General features: G+C 35.8%; 1 protein-coding gene across 3 annotated transcripts in view; it reads right to left on the bottom strand.

Annotated features, from left to right (window-relative positions):
- Positions 1 to 22713, bottom strand: part of LOC149072109 (uncharacterized) — a 216482-nt gene extending 193769 nt beyond the window's left edge. The window contains exon 1 of one of the 3 annotated variants that reach the window (XM_089246740.1): positions 22494 to 22713. In XM_089246740.1, coding sequence (XP_089102866.1) covers positions 22494 to 22530 — 37 coding nt within the window. In that variant the 5' untranslated portion in view covers positions 22531 to 22713. The remainder of the gene's footprint in view (positions 1 to 22493) is intronic. The other 2 variants (XM_089246741.1, XM_089246742.1) reach the window with 2 other exon arrangements.
- Positions 22714 to 23836: the final 1123 nt, after the last annotated feature.

Below are 23836 nucleotides of genomic sequence, written 5' to 3'. Positions count from 1 at the left end.
TTTAAGTCATACCGGATGCTGCTTGCATAACGAGCAAATTTATTTGACAAAGATGGCGAAGAGAAAATGATGGATTGTGATTAGATGGAGCTTGCAGTGTGTGTATGTCTATACGTGCGTGTGAAGTGCGTGTTGTATCAGCGGCACTCAAAGCGAGTGAATGTCGATCGTCCCCATTACGTCTCGATGATGACTAATGCACAGTTCATAACCCGTCAGGCACATTCGAAAATTTGACCATATCTTAATTGACGCTGTACCAAACCTTGAGAATTTCCAAAATCTTTGTATTGATAATAAGTTATGGTAAAACCGTATTATCAATACTTTGTATTAGTAATGATGAAGTTCATGAAGTCACATTATCAGTGTTCTTTAGTATGGTACGGTTTTTCATCTAGTAGAAAGTATCATCATTCGTAGTAATACTAATATCGTATCACATCATATTATGGTTCAGAAAAATGTAAGCTTACATCATCGTTATGTACATTCGTGTAATCGTTTCCATTCACATATAAATACATATACAATTACAATAAATACATATGAGTCTACACTGTATCGAACTGGATGGAGACCAGGTTGATTAGAATTTTCAGGCAACTCGAATTTTTCAAAATTGTCCCCGAATTTACTTTTTTAGTAAAACCACCTATTTAATTCAATTTTTTTCGAATGTTTCGGATAATTCAGCAGCATAACCAAAGTATCCAATATATAATTTCTCAGAATAATTGTATGGCCTATAAGTCATTTTCTTATCATTAGTCCATAGTTTTCTGTCATATCAGAGGCACTGGAATTTAAAAATAGTGATCAGTCAAGTGATTTCGCAACTGGTCAGGAGCAACAATTAAAAAAACGGTTAAGGATTAAGATTTATTTTATTTTTTTGTAGAGGGTGTTCTGTAAGTCCTAATTCAGCCTTTATCTCATCAACTTTCTAATTAGGGTTTTTAGTACAGGGTGATTTTTAACAAATTTTGAGCATTTTTTAAATTGGAATCATCCCTCTGCGACTAACGGTTCATGAGATAAAGGCTGAATTAAGACTTGCAGGACACCGTATATAATGAAGATTCAATCTATTATAATCATGATAAAGGATTTCGATTCATCCCGATTCGACTTTGATGTAAGTTTACATTTTTATTCGCCGAAGAAACTAATGTAGTAACATTATGACAGTCAATCTGTAGTAAATTGTACTACAGATTGTATTTAGTAATTTAGTTTTAGTAATTTAGTTATTATTTAGTGATTTAGTTATTATTATTTAGTAATTTAGTTATTAGTATTTAGTAATTTAGTTATTAGTATTTAGTAATTTAGTTATTAGTATTTAGTAATTTAGTTATTAGTATTTAGTAATTTAGTTATTAGTATTTAGTAATTTAGTTATTAGTATTTAGTAATTTAGTTATTAGTATTTAGTAATTTAGTTATTAGTATTTAGTAATTTAGTTATTAGTATTTAGTAATTTAGTTATTTTTGTAAATCTGTACACATTGTATTTAGAGAAAGGGGAAGTTTTTAATCTGTGTTTGTGTGTAGTTACAGGTCTTACAATAAGAAAAAAAAGAAGAAATATCTAGAACACACACACACACAGTCAAACTTGCCAGAGTTTTCTAGTTGGTATAAATACCAAAATATTTGTGCTTTTTTTATCAGTAAATTTCAATATACCCAGCTTTAAATGCTTTCTTCACCTAAAAAATACAACTGGTGAAAATAATTTCGATATTTTAGCGTAGAAATAATTTAAATAACTATTCTGAAGATACGCGTACACTATATCCTGCGTATATGTCGAGCATGCATGTTCACCTCATATATGTTTTTCTCATTCAAAATGCAAAATCTATTAACAAATATAACAGCAAAATGTTGCTGGTTCTATTCACTTATAACAGTTTCACTAAATTAACTTCGGTACATCTTTTTATAGATGTATGAGTATGGAAGAATATAGCGTGTTGCATTCACATGACTGTGAATGAAGGTTAATAGCAACATGAGAAGCTTTTGGAAAAACAAAATTCCATCAACAACAAAACATTAGTTTCTCACATAATACCCACTTGCACACTCCTGCAATCCAAAAAACTTATATTCACCTTCAAGGATGTTAAGTTCAACAAACAAACAAAAATTTACTTAGTTATTATTGATCTGTCCCTGTCAGATGACTTCAAACATTATTCCAAGTTTTGTTTCTTCTCACCCCATTGTATGGTGAGCAAATAGTTTTCTGCTATTGAGACACCAACGAATAAGGCAAATACACAAAAAATAATAAAAGTCCTAATGCATTTCAACACCAATGGGTGCCGTCTTCAGAGGAAAAATTTAACCACTAGTCTCGCTGACCGAGTTTTGGACATTTGCGGAATAGTGCTATCCGATTGGTCCATTCGAATTTTCTTGTAATTCCCGCTCGAAATGAATTTAAGCGATGGTGTTGCGATCGGGGGTGTAGATTTATTATCGTTCACTAGTATATTTTTGAAGGCCCGAATATATGTGCCTTCGTAGAAATCTAGATCAACTGTGGACTTGACTTTGTGAAAAAAAGAAGTGAAAATTCACTCAAATTTCAAGAAGCGAGAGTTTTTCACAAAGTCAAGTCCACAGTTGATCTAGATTTCTACGAAGGCACATATATTCGGGCCTTCAAAAATATACTAGTGAACGATAATAAATCTACACCCCCGATCGCAACACCATGGCTTAAATTCATTTCGAGCGGGAATTACAAGAAAATTCGAATGGACCAATCGGATAGCAATATTCCGCAAATGTCCAATCAGGACGCTGCATTAGTATCTCACGCAGGCTCACAGCTTCATTCTGACCACGACGTTTGAAGTGAACAGACGTACTTCTTCCGCTGAGCAACCGAGCGTTAAGATTTGGTATTCAACCCAAGTGGGAAACTCGGTCAGCGTGACTAGTGGTTAAATTTTCCTCTGAAGACGGCACCCATTGGTGTTGAAATGCATTAGGACTTTTATTATTTTTTGTGTATTTGCCTTATTCGTTGGTGTCTTCTCAATATTCTTGGGCAAAGTGGATCAACTCTTCTTAGTTTTCTGCTATCAAATCTCTTGAATTAAGAGATTTTGAATACGTTTCGGTTATTCATATCTGATGTAAACACTATATTCAGTGCGCAACTGAATAAAATATCATCTGAAACTTATTAATCTTTTATTGTGAAAGTAAATATAAAACGAAAATTCCTGCTCAATTCTAACTGGATATGGAAAGCTATGCTTCTTCTTTTCGTGGAAGTTCTAGGTTCCGATCAATTTTGCGAAGTTCTCAGTACCTAATGTTGTAAAGGCAAAAGCGCGGGAAGTTTTAAAAACTTCAACGAATGTAGCATTATTCCTTTGAATCGTATTAATCTTTTCATAGAGTTAGTTATATTTCTTTAAACATTCAGTCTCGAAAATTTTCTAAACATTTGACGCTATCATTGCTGGAGAAAGAATAAGAAAATGCAATGAAATATTCATTTACATCCGAAAAAGCACACCCCAGTCAAGAATTGTTCAACCTTCTCATCTTCGTAGCATTCCTTTCCCCAACATTCAACGTGGAAACTGTCCAGGTGCGCAATAACAAAAATGAAACGTTCGTTTTGGTTTTTTCGCCCCGTGCCTCGGATTGTTTCTCGCATGATCCACGTGTATAGCCCATATCACGCAAATTCGTAAATGTTTTCGAGTAAATACAGAATTAAAAAAAAAGTTTTTGAACATTAAAGATATATGAAACACCGCCTACTTGATAAACTCGTTTCGTGAAACTGCAATTTTTCCGTGTTTCGAGTGGTATATTCCCACTTTCATATAGCATTATGCATGTATTACCTGAAAATTGATAAATAACGTTAATTAGTGGCATCGGAGCCGGGGGTGCAGCTACATTTTGTAGTACGGAGCCAAGCACCCCCAAAATCAACAAAGTAATCAAAATTTTCCTACATAACGCTGAAGCCAAGCACCCACAGATCTAAAATATTTCCGATGCTCCTGGCGTTAACATGAAATAGCTTCGTATGATAGAAAGAGGAATTCAATTAAACATGGGAGATCATGTCAACCTAACAACTGAATGAATCGACATTTGGAAACTTTTCAAATTTCATTGGAAAATTATAATCGAAACATCCCTATTCATATTACTTTGGATTTAATCTCGGTTGTACCCCCACACAAATCAATTCAATAATAACGATTTTTTTAATAAATCAACGCCTACATATTCGATATTTCTATTCTTACGTTCGTTGTATTCTGTTACGTGATAGGAGTTGAGTTATTACTATTGAGTTATTGTTATTATTATTTTAAATGCAAAGATCACAATAAAACACACACACACACACAATGTTCGTCAATCACACCATAGGTAAGTACATTCCTATCTCCATTTTACCTTCTACTTCCAAGATTTTTTTAAACTGTTCTAAAAAAAGAATACTCACATTTCTTTCTCATGCTAATTTTTTATCCTAATCTCTCTCTCTCTCTCTCTTTTAACATGGGTTTCTTGCAAATCATAACACTGAAGCTGCTTTATTAGATTTTAGTACGTAAAATGCATAATATATAATCTTAACAAATCTAGAAAAACATAGTTGTTTTCCTGGACATGAAAAAAGCTTTTGACAGCGTTAATCATGGAATTCATCAATATAAGCTCGGGCATGTGGAATTAGAGACAACTCCTTCAACCTTTTAGTATCATACCTGACGAACAGATCCCAGAGAGTAAAATGTGGCTCTCATTTCAGTAATTTTTTGGGGGTTAACCAAGGAGTACCCCAGGGAACTGATGTTGGCCCTCTATTTTTCAATATAGGGTGATTCAGAAAAGATGGGAAAAACTTTAAGAGGTGATAGTACACACCAATACAAACAATTGTCATCCAAGAATGCATGAAACGCAAACGCATTACCGCGTTTCGAAACGGTTGCTTCGCAAACGCTAAAACATCATCGTTTATCCGGACAAGAAGAACACCATGCATGCAAATGTAACCTGAAGAAGAAAAAGAAACCGTATGTAAATATGCGTCACAGTGAATAAAAGGAGCGACGCCAGCCCTGTGATGTTATTCCTTCTAACAGTTGTAACGTACGGGATAATGGCGCACTTTAGTAATACTGAAAAAGCAGACATGCATTTCATTTACGGAGCAGCAAACGAAAGTACCACAGAGGCAGCACGAATGTACGGCGAGAATTTTCGTCACAGGCGGTTGCCCAATCTGAAAACATTTGTGCACTTGCATCGGCAGCTGTGTCAAACGGAATCCTTTCTTGGTTCCCGGTCCGTGGAATATTACAAAGCATTCGTCAATTCCTCTTTCGCCGCTGTTATTCTTGCATCACCGTTGGCGGTCGCACCTTTGAGAAATTATTGTAAATTATTCATTAAAATTGATTTTTTAACGTATACGTTATTCTTGTGTTTTCTTCTCGTATCCTCGGTTTTATTATGTTGTGTGCTGTAGCAGGTTTGCATTTCATTTTAGACCATGCATTCTTTGATGAAAATAGTTTGTTTTTGTGTGTACTACCACCTTTTAAAATTTTTCCCATCTCTTTTCTGAATCACCCTGTATATTCATAAATGATTTATGTGTGATCGCAAAATTAGTGGCAAGACAATCACGTTTGTTGATGATAGTTATTCTTTATTCTGTTACTTCTTTTGAATCCCTTCAAAATACAGTAAAATCTGACACAATAAAAATTAGAGATCGGTTTCATGCAAATGATCTGCACAACTTAATATCTCTAAATCTAAATATATTAACTTTTCTTTACATAGCATTCCTGCTTTTCATCAAAACCGTCAAATATGCATTAAAAATATGCATTAGCTTTTGAGAAAATATTTTTTCCCTGCTAAATCCGCTATATGGACCACTGTGGCAATGCACAGTGGTGGTCGGCTGAAGTTGGTTTTCTGTAGTTTCGAACTTCGAGGCAAGAAAGCGAGCCGATATCCCCGTTAAAAAGTCTCGTCACAGAGATAAAACACACCTACAACGATACAATTATTCAATCATTACACTTCACTCGTTATGAAACAAAAAAGGCTTTCGTTGTAATCGTGTAAATTAGAATTTTGCTTAAAAGTTTTCGGATTTTTTGGGCAACGTGAAGTACAGTTTTCGTCTTTCGATGTTTCGTTCGCACGATTGGCGAACGTGTCGGGATTGGTCTGTTGAGCCAGTCTGTTTTCCCCATTGGCCGAAGTTGTTCCTAAGGTCTCTGGATAATGCTGAATCGTCCGAACGAAACATCGAAAGACGAAAACTGTACTTCACGTTTGTCAAAAATTGCGAAAACTTTTAAACAAAATTCTTCACTCGTAGTTTGAAAAATTGATGGCAGATGATAGCACTATAACAAGCATTACACAGGAAGAAGCTTCACGTTAGGCTCACAATACATACACGCACATTTCTCAGCATTTCACAGGTCTTCGACCACCAGCTAAAATCTCTTCATTGAGACAGCGGTGGGCCATGATCTGGATAGGAGGAGAGTCTGAGTACTGATAATTGCAGATACTGAGTCCAGCAAAAATAAGGGAAAAAACGTTGTCTCTCCGCATAGGCGGGAATAGACTTGGAAGTCTGGGGGGGGGCACGATGATGATATTTCAATTCATATATACATATATACATTAGATCAGTAGACTCCACCTTTGACGCTGGGGGGGGGGGCACGCCTCCCGTCTCTCCACCCATGTCTTTCCGTTAGTTTTACCTTTTCATTCCCAACTGTCCTCCGATGTTTGAAATCAAACAACTTTGTAAATATTGCACTGGGAAACGTGGAAGTTTTGTTTTGTTGGCCTCAGGAAAGACAGGACAACAACTTTCTTACTGGATTTTTTATGACATGCTGTCTGTATAAAAAGTTACTTTTTTATGTCAAGTAACTATACATCTCCTTGCACCATCAATGACGTAACTGAGTTCTACACGTTGTTTAGTTAATTTTTCTAATTGGAAGTACGTATTTAGGGTACACGGTTCGGCAGTAAAATTTGCAAGGGGAATTGGGTAATCGCCCTGTATATTTCACCTGGCATATAAATGTTTTGTGTATGCTTTAATTACTTTTATATGCAAGAATGTAAACCTCAGAGACGCTAAATTTCTGCTCGCGAATGTTAATGGTGCTTCCTGGGGTAAGTTTTTTTAATCGACTCTGACATAATAAGGCTCCCCGAGAACGTCTATTCCTCGCAAACCATCCCAAGATGGTCATGCCTGTCTGTATATTCCTGCATGAATGGTGATGAGAGAGAGAGAGAGAGAGCAGATTTTTCATGATAAGGTACAAAAGTCGACGATAGATAGAAATGACATGCAATATATGCAACAGATTATGCAAATCAGGCTGCCATTTTTATGCCGCACCACGGTCATTTTCTGCACACGAGGGTTTGTCAGACTGGGACCTACAGTTATTGCCGATTCCGAACGGCAGACTTGTTTTTTTTCCTACTCATCGAGGGTTGGTGCGCTAACCCCTCGATGGGGGACTCCCTGCGGTAGCAATTTTTTTCTGCGGTCAAGTCGCCATTTTTTGTTGTACCCCTGCGTGAGGAAAGTTTTCTGACAAGGATGAACCGGGTATCGAACTCGCGACACCTCTAAACATCTTTTGGTATTTCAGGCGAGCATCTTATCGACCGGGCTACCGTGCCCAACAAATCAGGCTGCCGGCATCGAATGGAAAATTTATTGATGGCCTGGTTTGCATTAATCGACGTCTAATATCGCATCTGGACTTCATCTAACGGGCACTTTTCGCAACAATTTTGGACACACTTTTTTCATCACTGTTTGTTCCTTTTTAATTAATTTTTACAGTTTTAACAAACTTTTACCCACTTCGTATGTTTTGTTAAATTCAATGTAGTATTTCTTTGCCAAACTGAGTGGTTTTGATGAAAGTTGTTTGTTCGGGTTCGAAGACCGTCGTCCGTTTGAGTAAGTTCTCAACGTTTCCCCAACACTAGTGGTTGACATCATCAGGAGAATTGATGAATGGTTTTATTTGGAAAATAAAACAATTGTGTGATCTTATAGATTGCAAAGAACCAAACAAGTTTTCTTATATTAAATATACTACAATCCTGGAGCCACAAAACCTATTTAATTCTAACTTTCTATTTGTTCTGAGGAATATACAAATGCAATTTTTTATAGTTTTACACTTCTGCAATTTCATTTACTTTGTAATGTGCAGAACAAAAAATAGTGTTTTAAAAACCAATAAATATTGTAAGATTTTCGCATTGATTCCTTCATGGATTTCAAAGTTCGGAAACAATCAAAAGAAATAAAAGTGAAATGGCATGTTAAAAGAATATTTATGTAAAATGGAACTTACTCTACATTAATAAGATATTTATCCTATTATATACAAATTAATTATTATATAATTTTTGTTATACATATGAAATTTTTTTCGACATTAATTAAATATGATTATTTTTTCTTCAAGAATAAAATCTACTTTGAAATGTTTGAATTTTAGGCAATTCTTTGATGTAGCCTATTTGTCTAGCAGTGAAAACTCAGTTTAAACTTGTTTGTTTCATCAACCAATTTTAGTTAACAAGCTTTTAGTCGCAATAACAATGAAAGACGCATATTTTTGAATCAAACATGATAGTAGAATGTTTTCTGGAGAAAACATTACCGCTTTTAGCGTAATCCACAATCAAGGTCACTTCCAATTCGAAGTTGGTAGCAGCAACGAAGGCACAACATATACAACCACAGTCAAACTTAAAGTACTAGTGATACTAGCACTAATGATTACTTGCATGCTTCACTATTCGCTAGAAGTTGCTCAGAGGAATATTTAGGAGGAACATGTGTGATGTAATAATAGTAAATCATGCGATGGGAGGTTAGATAACAGAAACAGATACAATTAAGTAACTGAACTCTATAAATTGAGCGACTGATAAATTTTTTTACGAAATAATTTCTGAGTGGTTTAAACATAATAAGTGCTCTAAATTGAAATACTATTGGATTTGACAGAAATTCATACGGAATAAAGAATATATTTATGCATGACTACGCAGTTAACGAAGTTTTTTAACAATTGGCTCTCTGTTGCGAAGATATTTTGGAAAAAGAGAAAATTCACCTACCTTTTTGCGGGGAATCGAAGCCACGTCCTTTCACTTTCCGAGTGAACGCACTAGACTACAAAGGCAACGAGTCATTCAATCTTTCTTTGGAGCTCGTGTGCACTGAAAGGGACCGTACATGGTCTAGGGCGTTCACCCGGAAAGTCAAAGGACGTGGGTCCGATTCCCCGCAAAGGCAGTTGAATTTTCTCTCTTTTTAAAACATCTTGGCAACCAGTAGTTAAAAAACCTTCCTTTGGTAGCGGAGAGTGACGTCATCTTTTCATAAGTCGCCATCTGGTGGCAGCGACAGAAGTTGTGACAGCTGGTCGTGAGTCAGGTCCGGCCGTCCACATACGGTCCCTTTCAGTGCACACGAGCTCCAAGGAAAGATTGAGGGATTCGTTGCCTTTGTAGTCTAGTGGTTTAGGACATTTATCCGGAAAGAGAAAGGACGTGGGTTCGATTCCCCGCAAAGGCAGTTGAATTTTCTCTCTTTCCAAAATATCTTCGCAACGCTAGTTATTAAAAAACCTTCGTATGGTAGCGGAGATTGACTTCATCCTTTCATACACAGTTAACTTATGCTACAAAAACATGGTGTGTCATTTTTGTGTCTTTGGCAGGATTGAAGCAAAAATTTTAAGCGCATCCATTACGACTATAGTACTTCTTTACAGCACACCAATTCTGGTCGTATTGCAATGTAGCAATTTACTACCGATCATGTTGGGTCCGAAATGACGGTGCCATCTGTCGGTGGTCGTCTCAGGTTCGTTCGGGAAAGAACTTGTTATATTACCACTACGCCACTCGGGCATATTTGGAATACTGTCTTCTGTCACAGTTTAGCGAGGTATACATCCACTTTTGCCGCAGGATCATCCGGACGATCAGGTAGTTAATCTCGCCATTTTTGTATAAGCACTATAACAAGGTTTTGTTCTTATTTTGTGCACAGTACGGGAAATTAGGCTTCATCGTGCAATTTCTGCACATGTTCAAATAGTTTCATACCTTTTTTTAAAATAGTAACGAAACCGATCCATTTGCTCTATGCCTCTGCTTTTCAGCGCATCGATGACACAGACCACACGATAAAACACGCATATCACATCCATTAATATAACAGCATTTTAACCAAAGCTATGGCATTGTGTAAGTGGAGCGCAATCACATCCTGACGTATAATGCCGAGTTGTCACACTTCTATATTATAGCTCGTAGGTTTATTTAGTGGATAATAATGGTGAGATTCGCTGCAACGCCGTCCACATAACGATATTCCTGTGTTATTTTCTAACATTATCGAGTTCAGAGGAGGAGATTGAAGAGATATACGGAAAACTGGAGACCTACTTGGAAAACTTACCAAGCGACGATAATGTGATACTGATGGGAGACTGGAATGCGGTAGTGTGTCCCTCCGCACACGGGGAAACCAAAGTTCGGCAACTAATTAGAGAAACCGTTTCCTGAAGACCAGTACGCATATCGCTCTAGACGCCCTCACACGAGGAAATTAGCGTCTTGGCGACGAAATATCGAACACGACTCAGTCATTTGGCGACTGGCATGCTAGTCAACTTTTGTTGAAGAAACTAGAAACTGCCTTTAGCATTCCTTCATATTTTCGTCATGCGAGTTTGGACTCATATTGAAAAACAATACAGAGTATATGTATAATAAATTATCAGTTGAAAGGATATAATGAAATTTCTTCAGAATTTCAATTCACAGGTAAGTACACGATTTCTCTATTTAAATTGATATTATTTTGAAATTATAATGAAATCAGGGGCGTCAGAATTGTTTCGCAACTGTGGGTGCTCGTCTTCAGTTTTATATCGGAAAGTTTAATTTCTTAATCAATGCTGGGGTGCTCGGATCCATGCCACAAATGACCGTGGGTGCTTGAGCTTGCACCCCTGGATCTGACGCCACTGAATGAAATGATAAACCAGGACTGTCATTTCAACTTTTTTCGGGGTGGGGGGCAAAGAACATATAATCACTGTATGTACGTATATATACTATTTCTAGTGTATTTTTGAAAGCCGGGGCGCAATAGCCCCCTGATCCCCCTAGATTACGGGTTTGTGGTAAACACATGGGCCACCCGGGCACTTCCCCGCGGGGGCGATTTCAAAAGAAGATGGAGCGTCACGAAAATTAGATCTGGTAAAAAATTTCACGAATAACCAAATGAATTTGCCAAGTAGGGTCTCAGAAAAAAAATGCATGGCTGGGGGCCTCCATGATGCTCTTAAGACGGCCCTGGATAAGAACCTGCGGAAAATTTCAAAATACTGTCTACTTTTACATGTACCTAAACAAGCACGTGTTCCATAGGTATGGTCCCTGATTTCCCCCTTGCTTGGAATGTCTGTAATCTAGGTCACGTACACACACATCTGTGTGTGGGAGTATTCGGGGAAAATCATTCCCTGAAACATAAACAATTCATGAGTTGTTTGTCTCTAGTTTTGTCTGTAGTTTATTTTTTGCCTGTCGGAACCAACTGTCGTCGTTTCATCTCATGAAACTTCTTAAAATTCTGCGTGACAATATTTTAACTAATAAACAATAAAAATATATTAAATCCAAAATATATAGGTACTGAAAGGCACATTTATAGAGGAATATTTCCAAATGAAACATGAAATTATACTAAAAGATTATCTAATTTTTAGCATTTTATTGTCATTTCAAAATGATATCAGTTTACATAATGACATTTTGTATTTACCTGTGAGCTGAAATTCTGTAGCAATTTCACATATAATAGAAATTATTTTTCTTATTTATTTGTTTCGATTTTTCCTAACCCGGTTAACAAGATAGTACCTGAAGATAAGAAGGAAAACTATAGAACTATAGACTGTGCTGTTTTTACTCAGTTTCCCGGGCTTGGAATATTTTTTTAGTAGCCGTGTGAGGGAGAACGGACAACTTCAACTCTCAAGTTGAAGCAACTCGAGCTCGATTTTAGTTCCCCCGTGTGAGGAGGGTCTAAGAGAAGGTAGAGAACAGATAGTTGGCCCTTACGGCCTTGGTGCCAGGAATGACAGAGGTCAGCGCTTAATTGACTTCTGCAAAGAAGAAGATTGCACCGTGAGCAATATGTAGAAAGCAGTAGACCCAAGAAGGCACTAGACTTGAAAAGTACCGAGAGAGAGATACCAAATCGATTATAATCCTTGTAAAACAACGTTACCTAAATCCAATACACAAATCTATGAGCTACCCGGGACAGATGCAAATTTTGAACACTCATTGTTTACAATGAGATACAATACCGACTGAAACTCAGGGAATCTAGAAAGACATAAAAAACACCCAAGTGTAACCTAGAGAAACTACGAGACCCAAAGAAGCATAGCAAATTTTGACAACGGGGAAATGAACTAATAATAGAGCTCTGACACAGGGGGAGAACTCGGACTCCTGCTGAAAAAGGGTGGGAAGATATCAAAACAGCAGTAACTACGGTGGCAACAGAAATACTAGCACACCCTAAGAGAAAAGTACAGAAACCATGGATCACAGAAGAAATACCAAACTGGAAGGATGAAAAAAGAATATACAAAAACAATAGAACGAACAGAGGCCAAGAAAAATATAGGACACTTTCCAACAAGATTCAAATGGAATGCAAAAAAAGTGAGCGAGAAGTGGCGGGAGGAACACTGTAGAGCAGGGTTTTCTAACGTGAAAGCGCGCGCGGAACCCTTGATGATTATGAGACTATTACGCGGAACCCTTAACAAATTTTGAAATTTTTTTCAATGTACAGGATGTCCCAAAAGTCCGCATTCAATCTTTGGAACAAGAATCCTCACTTTTAGTAGATAAAAGTGTCAAAAAAATATATTCGCGAGTTACACGTAGTGTGACAATAATTTATATCGTGAATTCATTATTTCAACATGTGTGAGCTGCAGGGGCGGCTCGAGCTTACCTGTCGTCCGAGTGCGAAGCCTCATATGACGCCCCTAAAGTCGACCCTAGTGGGAGGCTGGCAGAGCTTTAGTCAAGGGGACCTCTAGATAAACCTGATTCTTTTCAGAAGAAAGCCGCACGTCATTGTTTACCATGCAAAATGATGGTGACCATACGTCCCGCTTTTGAAACAGATTTTTCTGCTTTTTCATCTAGAATTCCTAATGCTGAAATAACAGGAATTTAATCCTCAAAACAGCACTTGATTTAGGGAGCCATCGTCACTTATCATGTAAAGAGAATGTATGAAAAAAACGAGGTTATTTTTATTAAGAAATTTATTTCATAGGTGTTTCTGATACTCCAGAGACCGGATAAGTGAGAAGTCAAATTTTTCCTTCACTTTCGGACCATTCCGAAAAAAATAATGGATGAGGGAAAGAAAATGCATACTTGCCCCTTTTCATAGAATACAGGTGCAGCTCCTGGGCCATGAGACCCATCGCGGCCACACGGGGTACCACGTCCATTGTGAATGCGTGAAAAAAAGTTTCATTGGTCAAAGAAAATTATTTTCGTCCGTTCTGGAGAGACGCTAAATCCGAGATGAAAGAACAAAAATAATTTTTTTTTGTTAGGAATTATTGTGATAAATCATGAGGAAGGGACGTGACCCCCAAGGGTACAGCTGACAGGGCTTCATCCCGGGGGCCCGGGACTCTATACGTACCACCCTTTTTACACGCTATAAACTAACTCTAGAAGGGTCCCCAATTTAAAATCTCGCTTGGGGCTCGCGAAAGATTCCAGCCTGGGGGGTCCCCGACGCAGGATGTAGGGGCTATGAGGGAATAGACAGAAGACACAAAAAAACCGAGATCCCAAATTGAGATTTTGTCTCAAGTCCCCTGATATTCTTGTTTCTGGTATTACCGTCGTAGGAAATGCCTATTTGTTGCAAGTTTCCTCAACATCTCCGTTGTCGTGGTATGACTCAAAAGCGTCATGTCATATGTGAATTTTCACTGTGTGAAATTTTTGAAAATTTTGAAGATGCTGCCGCCCGGTTCCACCGCACTTCTTGCACCCTCGCTTAAGCCGTCCTGGTGAGCTGTCTTTTCCTTATTCAGGAAAGCGTTAAGAATCTGACATCATGAAGCTCAATTGCGAGATTAAAAGGAGAGACGGGGTAATCCAAATTTGGGGGTGTTGACTTTATTTTAAAACAAGGTTTAAGAGAGCTGTGTGCTTTTCACGTTTATCACAACATTGGCCTCTTGATAGTAGCATAAACTGGGTTCCGCTGTATTTCTTTCTCCATTCCCCCTCTTTTAGAATCCTGAGAACACCCGATGTCCGAATTTAAATGGTTTTGTACTGCACTAATGTTTATCTATATTGCTGTAATCCTATATGTTCTTTGCCTCTTTTGCTTCTTTCACTAGCTTAATACGTTTCTTGTCTAGGTACATACTTCAATTAATGAACTTGTGTAATTCATGCTCATTTCTACCATATTGCAGTAAGATTCTAATACAATTGAACGATCAACTAACGTCGGTCGTTCGATTGTATTATCTAACCCAAAAGGTAATTAATTTCTAGTAGGATTCTATTTTCAGTTTTATGTTTTCTTTATCCTAGATATTCATCCTAACATAGCCTCTCTTACAAAAAAAGATATACACCACACATTAAAATATAGTTAGTAAATTTTTAATTCATGCGAAAAATTTCAATTAATATAGTTTTCTAAAATTAGTTTGTTTTTCTTGTCCGAACACGGATATTCGGCCGAATACCAAATAGCTCCTGAATTCCCATCTCTAATTCAAATTTTGCTTCCTACGCAAAATGTTTTCGGAGAAACCAAGAAATTTCCAAAAATTATCTTGCATGTTCTTTTTTATCATTAAAATTTTCCTTTACACTTTGCCTCCTAAAGGTCAGTGTCTCACTGTGTCAGTGACTTCAGTAGTTTTACTGGTAATACCCTTGAGAGCAACCAACTGAATCGTTTTCTTTACATTTCATTCGAATACACGAGCAGCATATAAAATTATCTTTACTATAATCCAATTACTTCATCACTATTTCTCGAACTACGTTTATCTTCTGCGACCGGGGCCCACAGTTCTAAGACAATTCAAATTTCCGCGGTCTTCTTTTCTTCATCCCTAGTGAAGTTGTTGTTACGACAATCTAATCATGCAAAAAAACAACAACTTATTTTTGCTTGCATATTATAAGTTCTACGAAACACTCATTTTTATGTAGTTTTTTTTAATCAACTTCACATATTATCAACAAAGTATTTAATGACATTTTAATAAATATCTGGGATCGAAAATTCTAGAATCTGGAAGGATCTTGTTTGTGAAACTTTTAAATGCTCATTCTTTGTTTGGTGTTTGTTATGAAATCTTATAAAGCAGATTTTTCATTTAACGCTACATTTGAACTTATAAGAGAAACTAACATCATTTCACTGAAATCGATCATGAAAACCGTTCCATCCTCATGATAAGAAAATTCTCTGTCATTGTCGCAATGAAAAAAGTGTTATTTTTGTATTTTATTCTGCGACAAATGCAAATTCACTTAAATATGTTGGAATGGCAAATATATATTAATAAATGCAATGCTTTCCGAGGAGAATAGATTTATGAATGTTTTGTGTTCATTATCATGAGTTTTTCGTAAAAAAACTGAAACAAGAGAATAATGTCGTATGTTACCTCGTTATTTCCGTGACTGAGTACTATTAACAACGAAACTATAGTACTAACAGCAAGTTCCTTTGAGATTTTTTTGTTGTTTCTGAATGTTTTACATTTGGCAGACATTTTTGAAACCGAATTTTGGCACTGGTATAATCGTGAATTCTGAAAAGAAAATCGTATCTTCAGAGCGTTTAAGTGTGAAAGGATAGAACCATATGAGAAAGAGAATATATACGAGACATTAAACCGGGAAGAAACATAAAATCGGCGAATCAGTAGACTTACGCATTATGTGAAAATTCCTTGTGCTTCCGAAAGTCATTAAATTTAAACAGCAGCTAAAAGACTAAAGAACGGATGTTTGACTATAACCGTGAAAATATATTGTTGCGACGAATTTCCTTATGAAGATCTTGATACTGTCGAATAATCACGCCATTTACACATTCACTCAGGCGCACTTATATCAAACTATGCGATACATAAACTGCGTTAGCACTGACTGCAAATTTCTTCTTATTCCAATGATCAAATTGTTTGACAGCCTGAAGAAACCTCCTCTTCAGGAAATATTGTGCTCTTAACATTATTATAGTATCGACTTCATTCAAACGGATACGGAAGACAGGTTGTAGCATTTGTATTGTGCTAATGAACATTTACGTGTGTGCTTACAAGAGAAACATAGAAAAAGATAATTTAGATTCTATAAAGATAGAAGCGATTTTTCTCTCTAAGAAACTGACCAAGGAGATATCGGATGAAGGTCAGATTAAGAAATATAGAATTGGAAGTCTCTCTTTTTCCCTGAACAATTCATACGTGAAATGAAAAAAAAAATTCAAACGTATTGAATCTCTTAGATTTGATCTGCATAGAGAGTTTCCTTCACATCTCACGAGGATATGATCCTGAAGTGGTTCGAATGCCATTTAATAAAGGGTGTCTGCATTGTAGACGTGCATGTTATGGCAAATGTGATAAATCGGTGATTCTACATAATCGCCAGTTACTATGCATTATCACCACAATCGTCTCGATAAGTTTGATAAATTTTCCTTCATTTATCAATCTTACCAGTGATAATGCCGACTTTTGCTCACTTTTATTTTCCGTTAAAATAAGTTTTATAAAGATGAAAACATATAATTTATTATCAGTCCTTAATATTAGCTTTAAAGACTCACGTTTATCAACATTTTTAAACCTAATCAACATCACCAATCGAATGCATCATCCTAGACTAGAGAAATCGGAGAAACCGCGAGACACCCAGCTCTGTCGCAAGAAGCAACGTAAGCACTTCGCCCGGTACCCCCCCTCCCCGGGGGGGGGGGGGGGCAAGGCATCATTCTAGACTGTCGTTTGAGCAAAATGACTTGTAAATTTAAGTAATTCATTATACATAAGACTCTCGGCCGTGTGCTAGTCCGGCCCGTCCAGTAATCCGGTCAATTTAGATGTATTTTCTTCGAGCAAAGAAGAGGAAAACATGTCCTTGTATGTCTGTGTGCAGATGTTTATATTACTTAAATACAAATACAAGGCCACAACAGACAAAATGCCTAACGAGGTCGCTGAGAAAAGATACCCATAACAAACATGGATGCCATATATTTCTAAAATACAGCAACCCCCAATTAAAAATGTAATTAATTTTAAACCCCCAATTAAAAATGCAATTACAAAAACTAGAAAGAATATTACATACATGATAAAATGCTATACAATGCTTATAAAATATAGTATTTATGGCTGTCTGAAATAGGTTTTTTTCCAATTAATTTCCGGTATTCCGGCGATTTCGGTAATCCGGCACACCTTGATCTGATATGTGAAGGATTAGCAAGTCTACTGTATTTACCAATACGAGCTGGGGATTACACATAATCTCCGATAAATGTGATAAATTAAATTCATAAAATTTATCAAACTGACAAATATGGTAGGTAATTTTGCATAATAACTGACGGTTATACATAATTATATATATATATATGTATATAGCGGATTTGCTACATTTACCGTAATATGTACACTACGAAGCAAAGGGTCCAATAGGCGTGAACTTATGTTGAGCCCGTACGTCTGAGCTCCCGCACCTATAAATTTGAAACGATCTTCGTAATACCTATTGAAATATTGAGTTCAGTCACTCCCTCTCCCGAACGTTCAATAGCTCATTGCAGATTATGTGTGAAAATAAAGCGCTCTTTCTTTTTAATTGAATATTTCGACAGGCTGGAATCTTTCAAGACTGCAACGACTGAAAAAATTCTATTTTAAGTTACGCACACCATGAGATCGGTGGAAAACGCCTCTAAATATCCACCCCGACACCACAACTTCCAACTCTGTTTATTTATATTTAGCACCCCATCGCAAATTACTTGAGCCGACTCCCATTCAGTTTCATACAAAGTGAATATTTAAAACGCTAATATCTCAAATTAAAGAATTTCGAGTTTTTGCCATCTCGAATCAGCCCGTCGATATTGTATTTATTTCAAAGGAATATAAATACTCATTAACTGCCGTTTTTCCATGAAAAACTCAGCTGTTCAAAAGCATTCTTACACGAATAATTTCGATAGACAGACTATTTGCTAACTGAAATATATATTATACAGTTTATAAGGAACCACGCGATAAATCAATCTCTATCTCTCTCTCTTTCTCTCTCTCTCTCTCACACACACACACACACACACACACACACACACACACACACACACACAGTATTTTACATTAACCCTATCACCACAGTTCTTTTATTAAGCCTTTGTATGAAACTTCCAACTGAATTACGCGCTTCTCAAACACTTTAGAAATGATAATTTTCTCTTAACATGTGTATAATGTTTTGATAAGCTCTTGGAAAGACTTTCTGACAAAACACTCTTTTGATTATGGTTGCTTTTTACAGAAAATATAGCTAAAATATATGAGATGAATTTGTTGCATGAAAGAAAAAATATCAGATGATAATAGAAATGGAGAAAGTTGGATGTACGATTTTTTTAAGCATTGATTAGGAGAAAATTTCTAATCTAAAAGACACAATATGCAAAAAGCGTCAGATTTAAGCAGAATATAACAGTGACTATCGAAATTTTGAGAAGGATCATTATCAATAATCAAAAATAAAGATGAAAAAATCTGGATTATATTTAAAAACACGGGCATCAAGTATACTTGTTAGACCATGTATCGTTCGCGAATATTTTAAAAAAGAATAGCGTGTGCAGTTATCGACATAATATGCCCTTTTATCACGTATTCCGTTTACTCTATTATAATTTCCGGATAATGTTTGCAGAAGTGAAGGAAAAAAAGAGAAGAAAACGCACAAGAGATTATTTTACATTTTTTTATAAGTAAACCATGAATAGTTTTCCGAGTGATCCGATCACGGTCTTCAGGTCCAATATTTGAAAAACAAAACTTAACAAGAATTGAATAGACAACGTTAGTGATGAGAAACACAAAAATTTGTAGCTTCCATCTATTTATGTCCCCGAAATATGCAAACACACGATCAATCGATTTGAATATCATATTATTGAAAATATTATTTACGAAATTAAAATTACCGGTATATATTTTATTTCAAACTTTTAGTTGCATTTTCTTGCCATCAACATGAACATTACGTGTATAACTGCGTGTTATGAAATTCAAATTACAAGAAATACTACTGAAATAATCCCAGATGCTAAAGAATTCATAAATTTATAAACCATCATAAAATTAAATCATATCGATGATTAGTATTTGGGAAAATATGTGTCTGAAGCAAACATGAAAGACAATAAAATTCAAAACAAATTAAATATCCATTCTGCATCGTAGATTTTTCAATGACCGAAACCAAAATAATGGAAATTTAAAAACTAATGGGTACTTTCAGTCCGTTCTACAGCTTAGAAAAAAGTGAAGTGAGAGATAAAACACAAATTCTTAAACATAGATGCACACCGCACGTTGATATGTAAATTGTATATTATACGTTGTATATCCAAGCTTTTGGCTTCAAATTTCAGCTCAAAACATAACATTCAACAAATCAAATCCTAAATTATCTCCTAAAAGACTGAAAATAGAATACGTAAATTAACATATAAAACGTAAAAAAGAATAGAATTTTCTTTACATCGTTTTTATAAATATCGTACTGACTTCATGTCAATTTTATGCACACATTTCTGGAATTCAATTTTTTATCGTTTCAATATAAATATCTATTTTCAATTCTCTCTTTTCCTAATGATACATCTTGAAATTGAATTCAAAAACCCCGTTGTGGTATCAAAAAATAATGTACTTTCGGACTGAAAATTATTGGTTACATAAATGTCGCTATAGTCAATATTCTGAAACATACTGTAATTATCCTTCTTAGTTGTCGGGGATTCAGTCTTTGTTTAATGTGTTTCTGATTTGAGAATACTCTGTTTCTTTTTTAATAAGAAACCTATTGTTTTATTTGAAAATAAAATACAGCCGATGAGTTCCATTTTAATTTCAAGAAACTCATGGGAAAAACAAAAAATGTGTACAGCATGGAAATGTCATAAACATCGACAATACATATATATCAGAGATGTACTTTTTGTAGCACACATGAGAGAAAACGTTTACGTTTAACTGTCTTGGCACACTTTTATGCCACTCGTGCATGGAAAAAATATTCCAAAAAATGTTTGAGTAATGCTGGTAATATATCAAAGTTGTAAGATATTATTTATCTTAATGCAAAGTAAACTTTAACAGACTCGAGTCATTCCGACAACTATGTGATTCTGGAGTCGCGAAGCCGTCCAGAATTTTATACTAAACCACATTTCAGCTGCAGCTGCGGCAGCATCTACGGTTGATGTCAGTGAATCAACAAATTTAGACGAGAATCTTTATTTTTGATGCAATTTTCAGTCTGAGGTCTCTTTTTCTTTTTTTGAAATTATTTAAATGATTTTAGATTTCTTCGCCTTCACGGTTAAGCAGAGTAGTACTGTGTGTTTAAATTTGAAAGAACTAGAAATTTTCTGGGAACAGATATCGTGGACCCCCATTACATAAAATTTTATCCATCCCCGGACTATTGTACTGACAAACGACACTATCTGTTATATTCCATGACAAAGGTTTTTCACTCATATGTTGATTCCCGATATACGTAGCACTGCATGAAAAAGATGATCTTATATATATAACTTCTAGACTATATCGCAAGTTCCAGAATTGAATAACTTCATCTGATGACGAGTTCATTCGGTTAGATTTGGAATGAAATATGAAGAAAAAATATTTTGTTTTCTATAAACATATTGCCGGAAGGATAAATCCTGAATTAGCCTCAGCAACATGAAATATATATATATATAGTAGTATCTTAATCTACAAATCAAATGCCCCTCTCCTGTTGCGAGTAATCCAAGTCACGAGAGAGAAAAAAAGGTTTTTCTATAAATGAACTAATCTAGCTGGCCTATAGCTCAACTAAAGCACATGACAAATTGGTGTTATAAAATCGTTCAGCATACGAATGTCCGGGTGCTTTGAACAAGTTGAAGCCAACTGCTATTCTGGACGGTACTGTATACTGTTTGTATCTCTTAAGCAAAATTATTTTCTTTATGCTTATAAGACGTTTTATTGTACTTTGCTAATTGGTTTTTATACCAGTGATTGATAACGTGAAAATCTGTAAGGGGTTAACAGGTTTCAAATGATTCTGTATAGGTAAATTTTATTAGGGTTACGAAATTTTTAGGAGCAAACTAATCTTGTTAATCGAGTACCACCGTTTGCCGATTCAAAGAAGCGGCTTATAAAAATTCTAGTAAAAATTTATGTGAAAGTTCAAAGTATAATTTCTTACGTTCATTCTTAAGACTGACTACCAGATGTGAACTGTAATTATTATGATCACGTAATTATTTTCCTCGTAAAGGAATGATTTCTTTTCAATATTCGATTTCTGAATTAAAGTTATTGAGTGGAAGAAAAAACAATAATTAATAATGAATAATTTCCTTGAAAACATAAGAGAAAAATATTTAACTTTATAAACCACACCCGTAACTGAAGAAACTCACGTAAAAATGAAAAAATTAATCAAAAGACATCTATTTGATTCATGTAAAAGCTGACTACTTATTCATTTTTAAAGATAACTTAGTATCAAAAGGTGGAATTATATAATTCGTTTCAAACTGGGCGCCCTGTAATGTCAAATAATGATAGATCATACATGTTCTTCGACGATCAAAATGAAATTAATAATTGGAACTTTTAATGGGATTTTTATGAAACCACGAATTCTTCAGACCTTCGTAGTAAGCGTTTCGGTATTTTTAGTTGTACGTTTATAGTTGTTTTATTTCAAAATTGTTGAGAATGTTTGACTATAATTTGTAATGTGAAATTAATTATTAAGTATTTAAGTGAATGAAGCGCGCGAAATTGTTTTAGAAAGAAGAAAGAGTTAAGCGTCATCCAATGAGCATTTTTTCCGCACAGAACTTTTTTACGCATCGCAACTGCGCAAGTGTCAGAAGTTTTTCGGGACCGGAAAACAATAAAATGTTCAACATTTTTTACGTCAAAATGAGCAAAATAATTTTCGGACTCGCCTTCCATTAGGGTGAGGAGTAAAATCCAGTGTAGCATCTCCGGGACTGCCCTTCTTAATTCCGATCTTGATGTTTCCTGGAACGAGTAGAATCGTCAAAGTGCAGCACGTTCTGGGTGTTCGTTGTTAGCAAGAGCTCAACCAACGATAACTGAAGTGAAGCCACTGACGAGCAAGAAAGACTTGGCTGGCGCTACGATCGCGTGCAATCGAGAACTACTGAGAAAATTCTGAGGGAGGAATTTCTAGAGGCGGAGTGTTTCAAAACATTGACCGACGCGGGGAAGGCAGTGAAGATTGATTCGGACGTCAAACTTTACAGCGTATTCTTGTATTCTTGAACGCTGACGAAATTTCAAGTTCAAAATGTCCTTGTGTGAGGAGCCGAGATATTGCAATTCAAGTTCGAAGAGAAGACACGTTAAATAAAGCATGATCTCTTTTCGTGTGATGTCTTTGGCGGCACAAATGGAGCGTTGGTGCAAATGTTCGTACACTGCGATGCTCTTTTATCAACGAACATATCCGAGATCCGTAGCGAAGTTTTTGACACGAAGGCTACTGTGTGTGATATTATTGAATAAATAATGGAGCCCTCGGGACATACATCACACAGGGTTCTAGCATGGAGGGATGAAATGATCGTAGCGAAGAAAAAATACACATATTTTTAGCCCTTATGCATAAAAGAAGCCTATAACATTCGATTGTTTGAAAACAAAAGAAAAAAAGGTATACGTTTCCATGTTATTATTAAGATATTTATGAAATTGGAAAAAAAGCCACCTCTTCATTAGTAATCCACACCTTTATCACTCTTGATACTCTTGCCGATGATCTTAGAAATAGATTACCATTTTTGTATACTCTCTTTCGTGCCTACATGTTCATTTCAAAACCTCTGGAAATGCGAAATGAGTCTTGTATAATTTTATATTAATTATCTAGATCACTTGGGAGCACAGTTTCAGGTCACTTTAATGGCCCGCAGCACATTAAGAGATGACTTAAGTGACCCACGGTGCAGTTCCGCATCACTTAAGTGACCCCATAGATTCGTTTCTAGATCCAAGTTATGAAGAGAGACTTCGATACTGGAAGAACAGTGTCGTTTCGTAAAGGACAATTCCAGGGTGTGGTGTGTCGCAGGGAATTTTTCTCCATTGGGGTTGTCAATAAATGAATTGCTTACCTCCGGGAGTCGTGAATTCTAGCACAATTGACACGTTTAAAAAGAAATGCGATAAACATATTGGGGGTAAATCGAGAAACTATCCATACTTATTTTTAAATCAAACCAACCATAAATATTTTTTATGGGCAGTGTATTATATTTTATCATGT

Source organism: Pholcus phalangioides, unplaced genomic scaffold, assembly GCF_987345545.1.
Source record: "Pholcus phalangioides strain wild (caught in Gottingen) unplaced genomic scaffold, Ppha-v1.0 ptg000017l_1, whole genome shotgun sequence".
Classification (NCBI taxonomy): domain Eukaryota; kingdom Metazoa; phylum Arthropoda; class Arachnida; order Araneae; family Pholcidae; genus Pholcus; species Pholcus phalangioides.
Note: the sequence above shows the minus strand (reverse complement) of the source record. Positions and strands in the feature narration are given on the sequence as shown.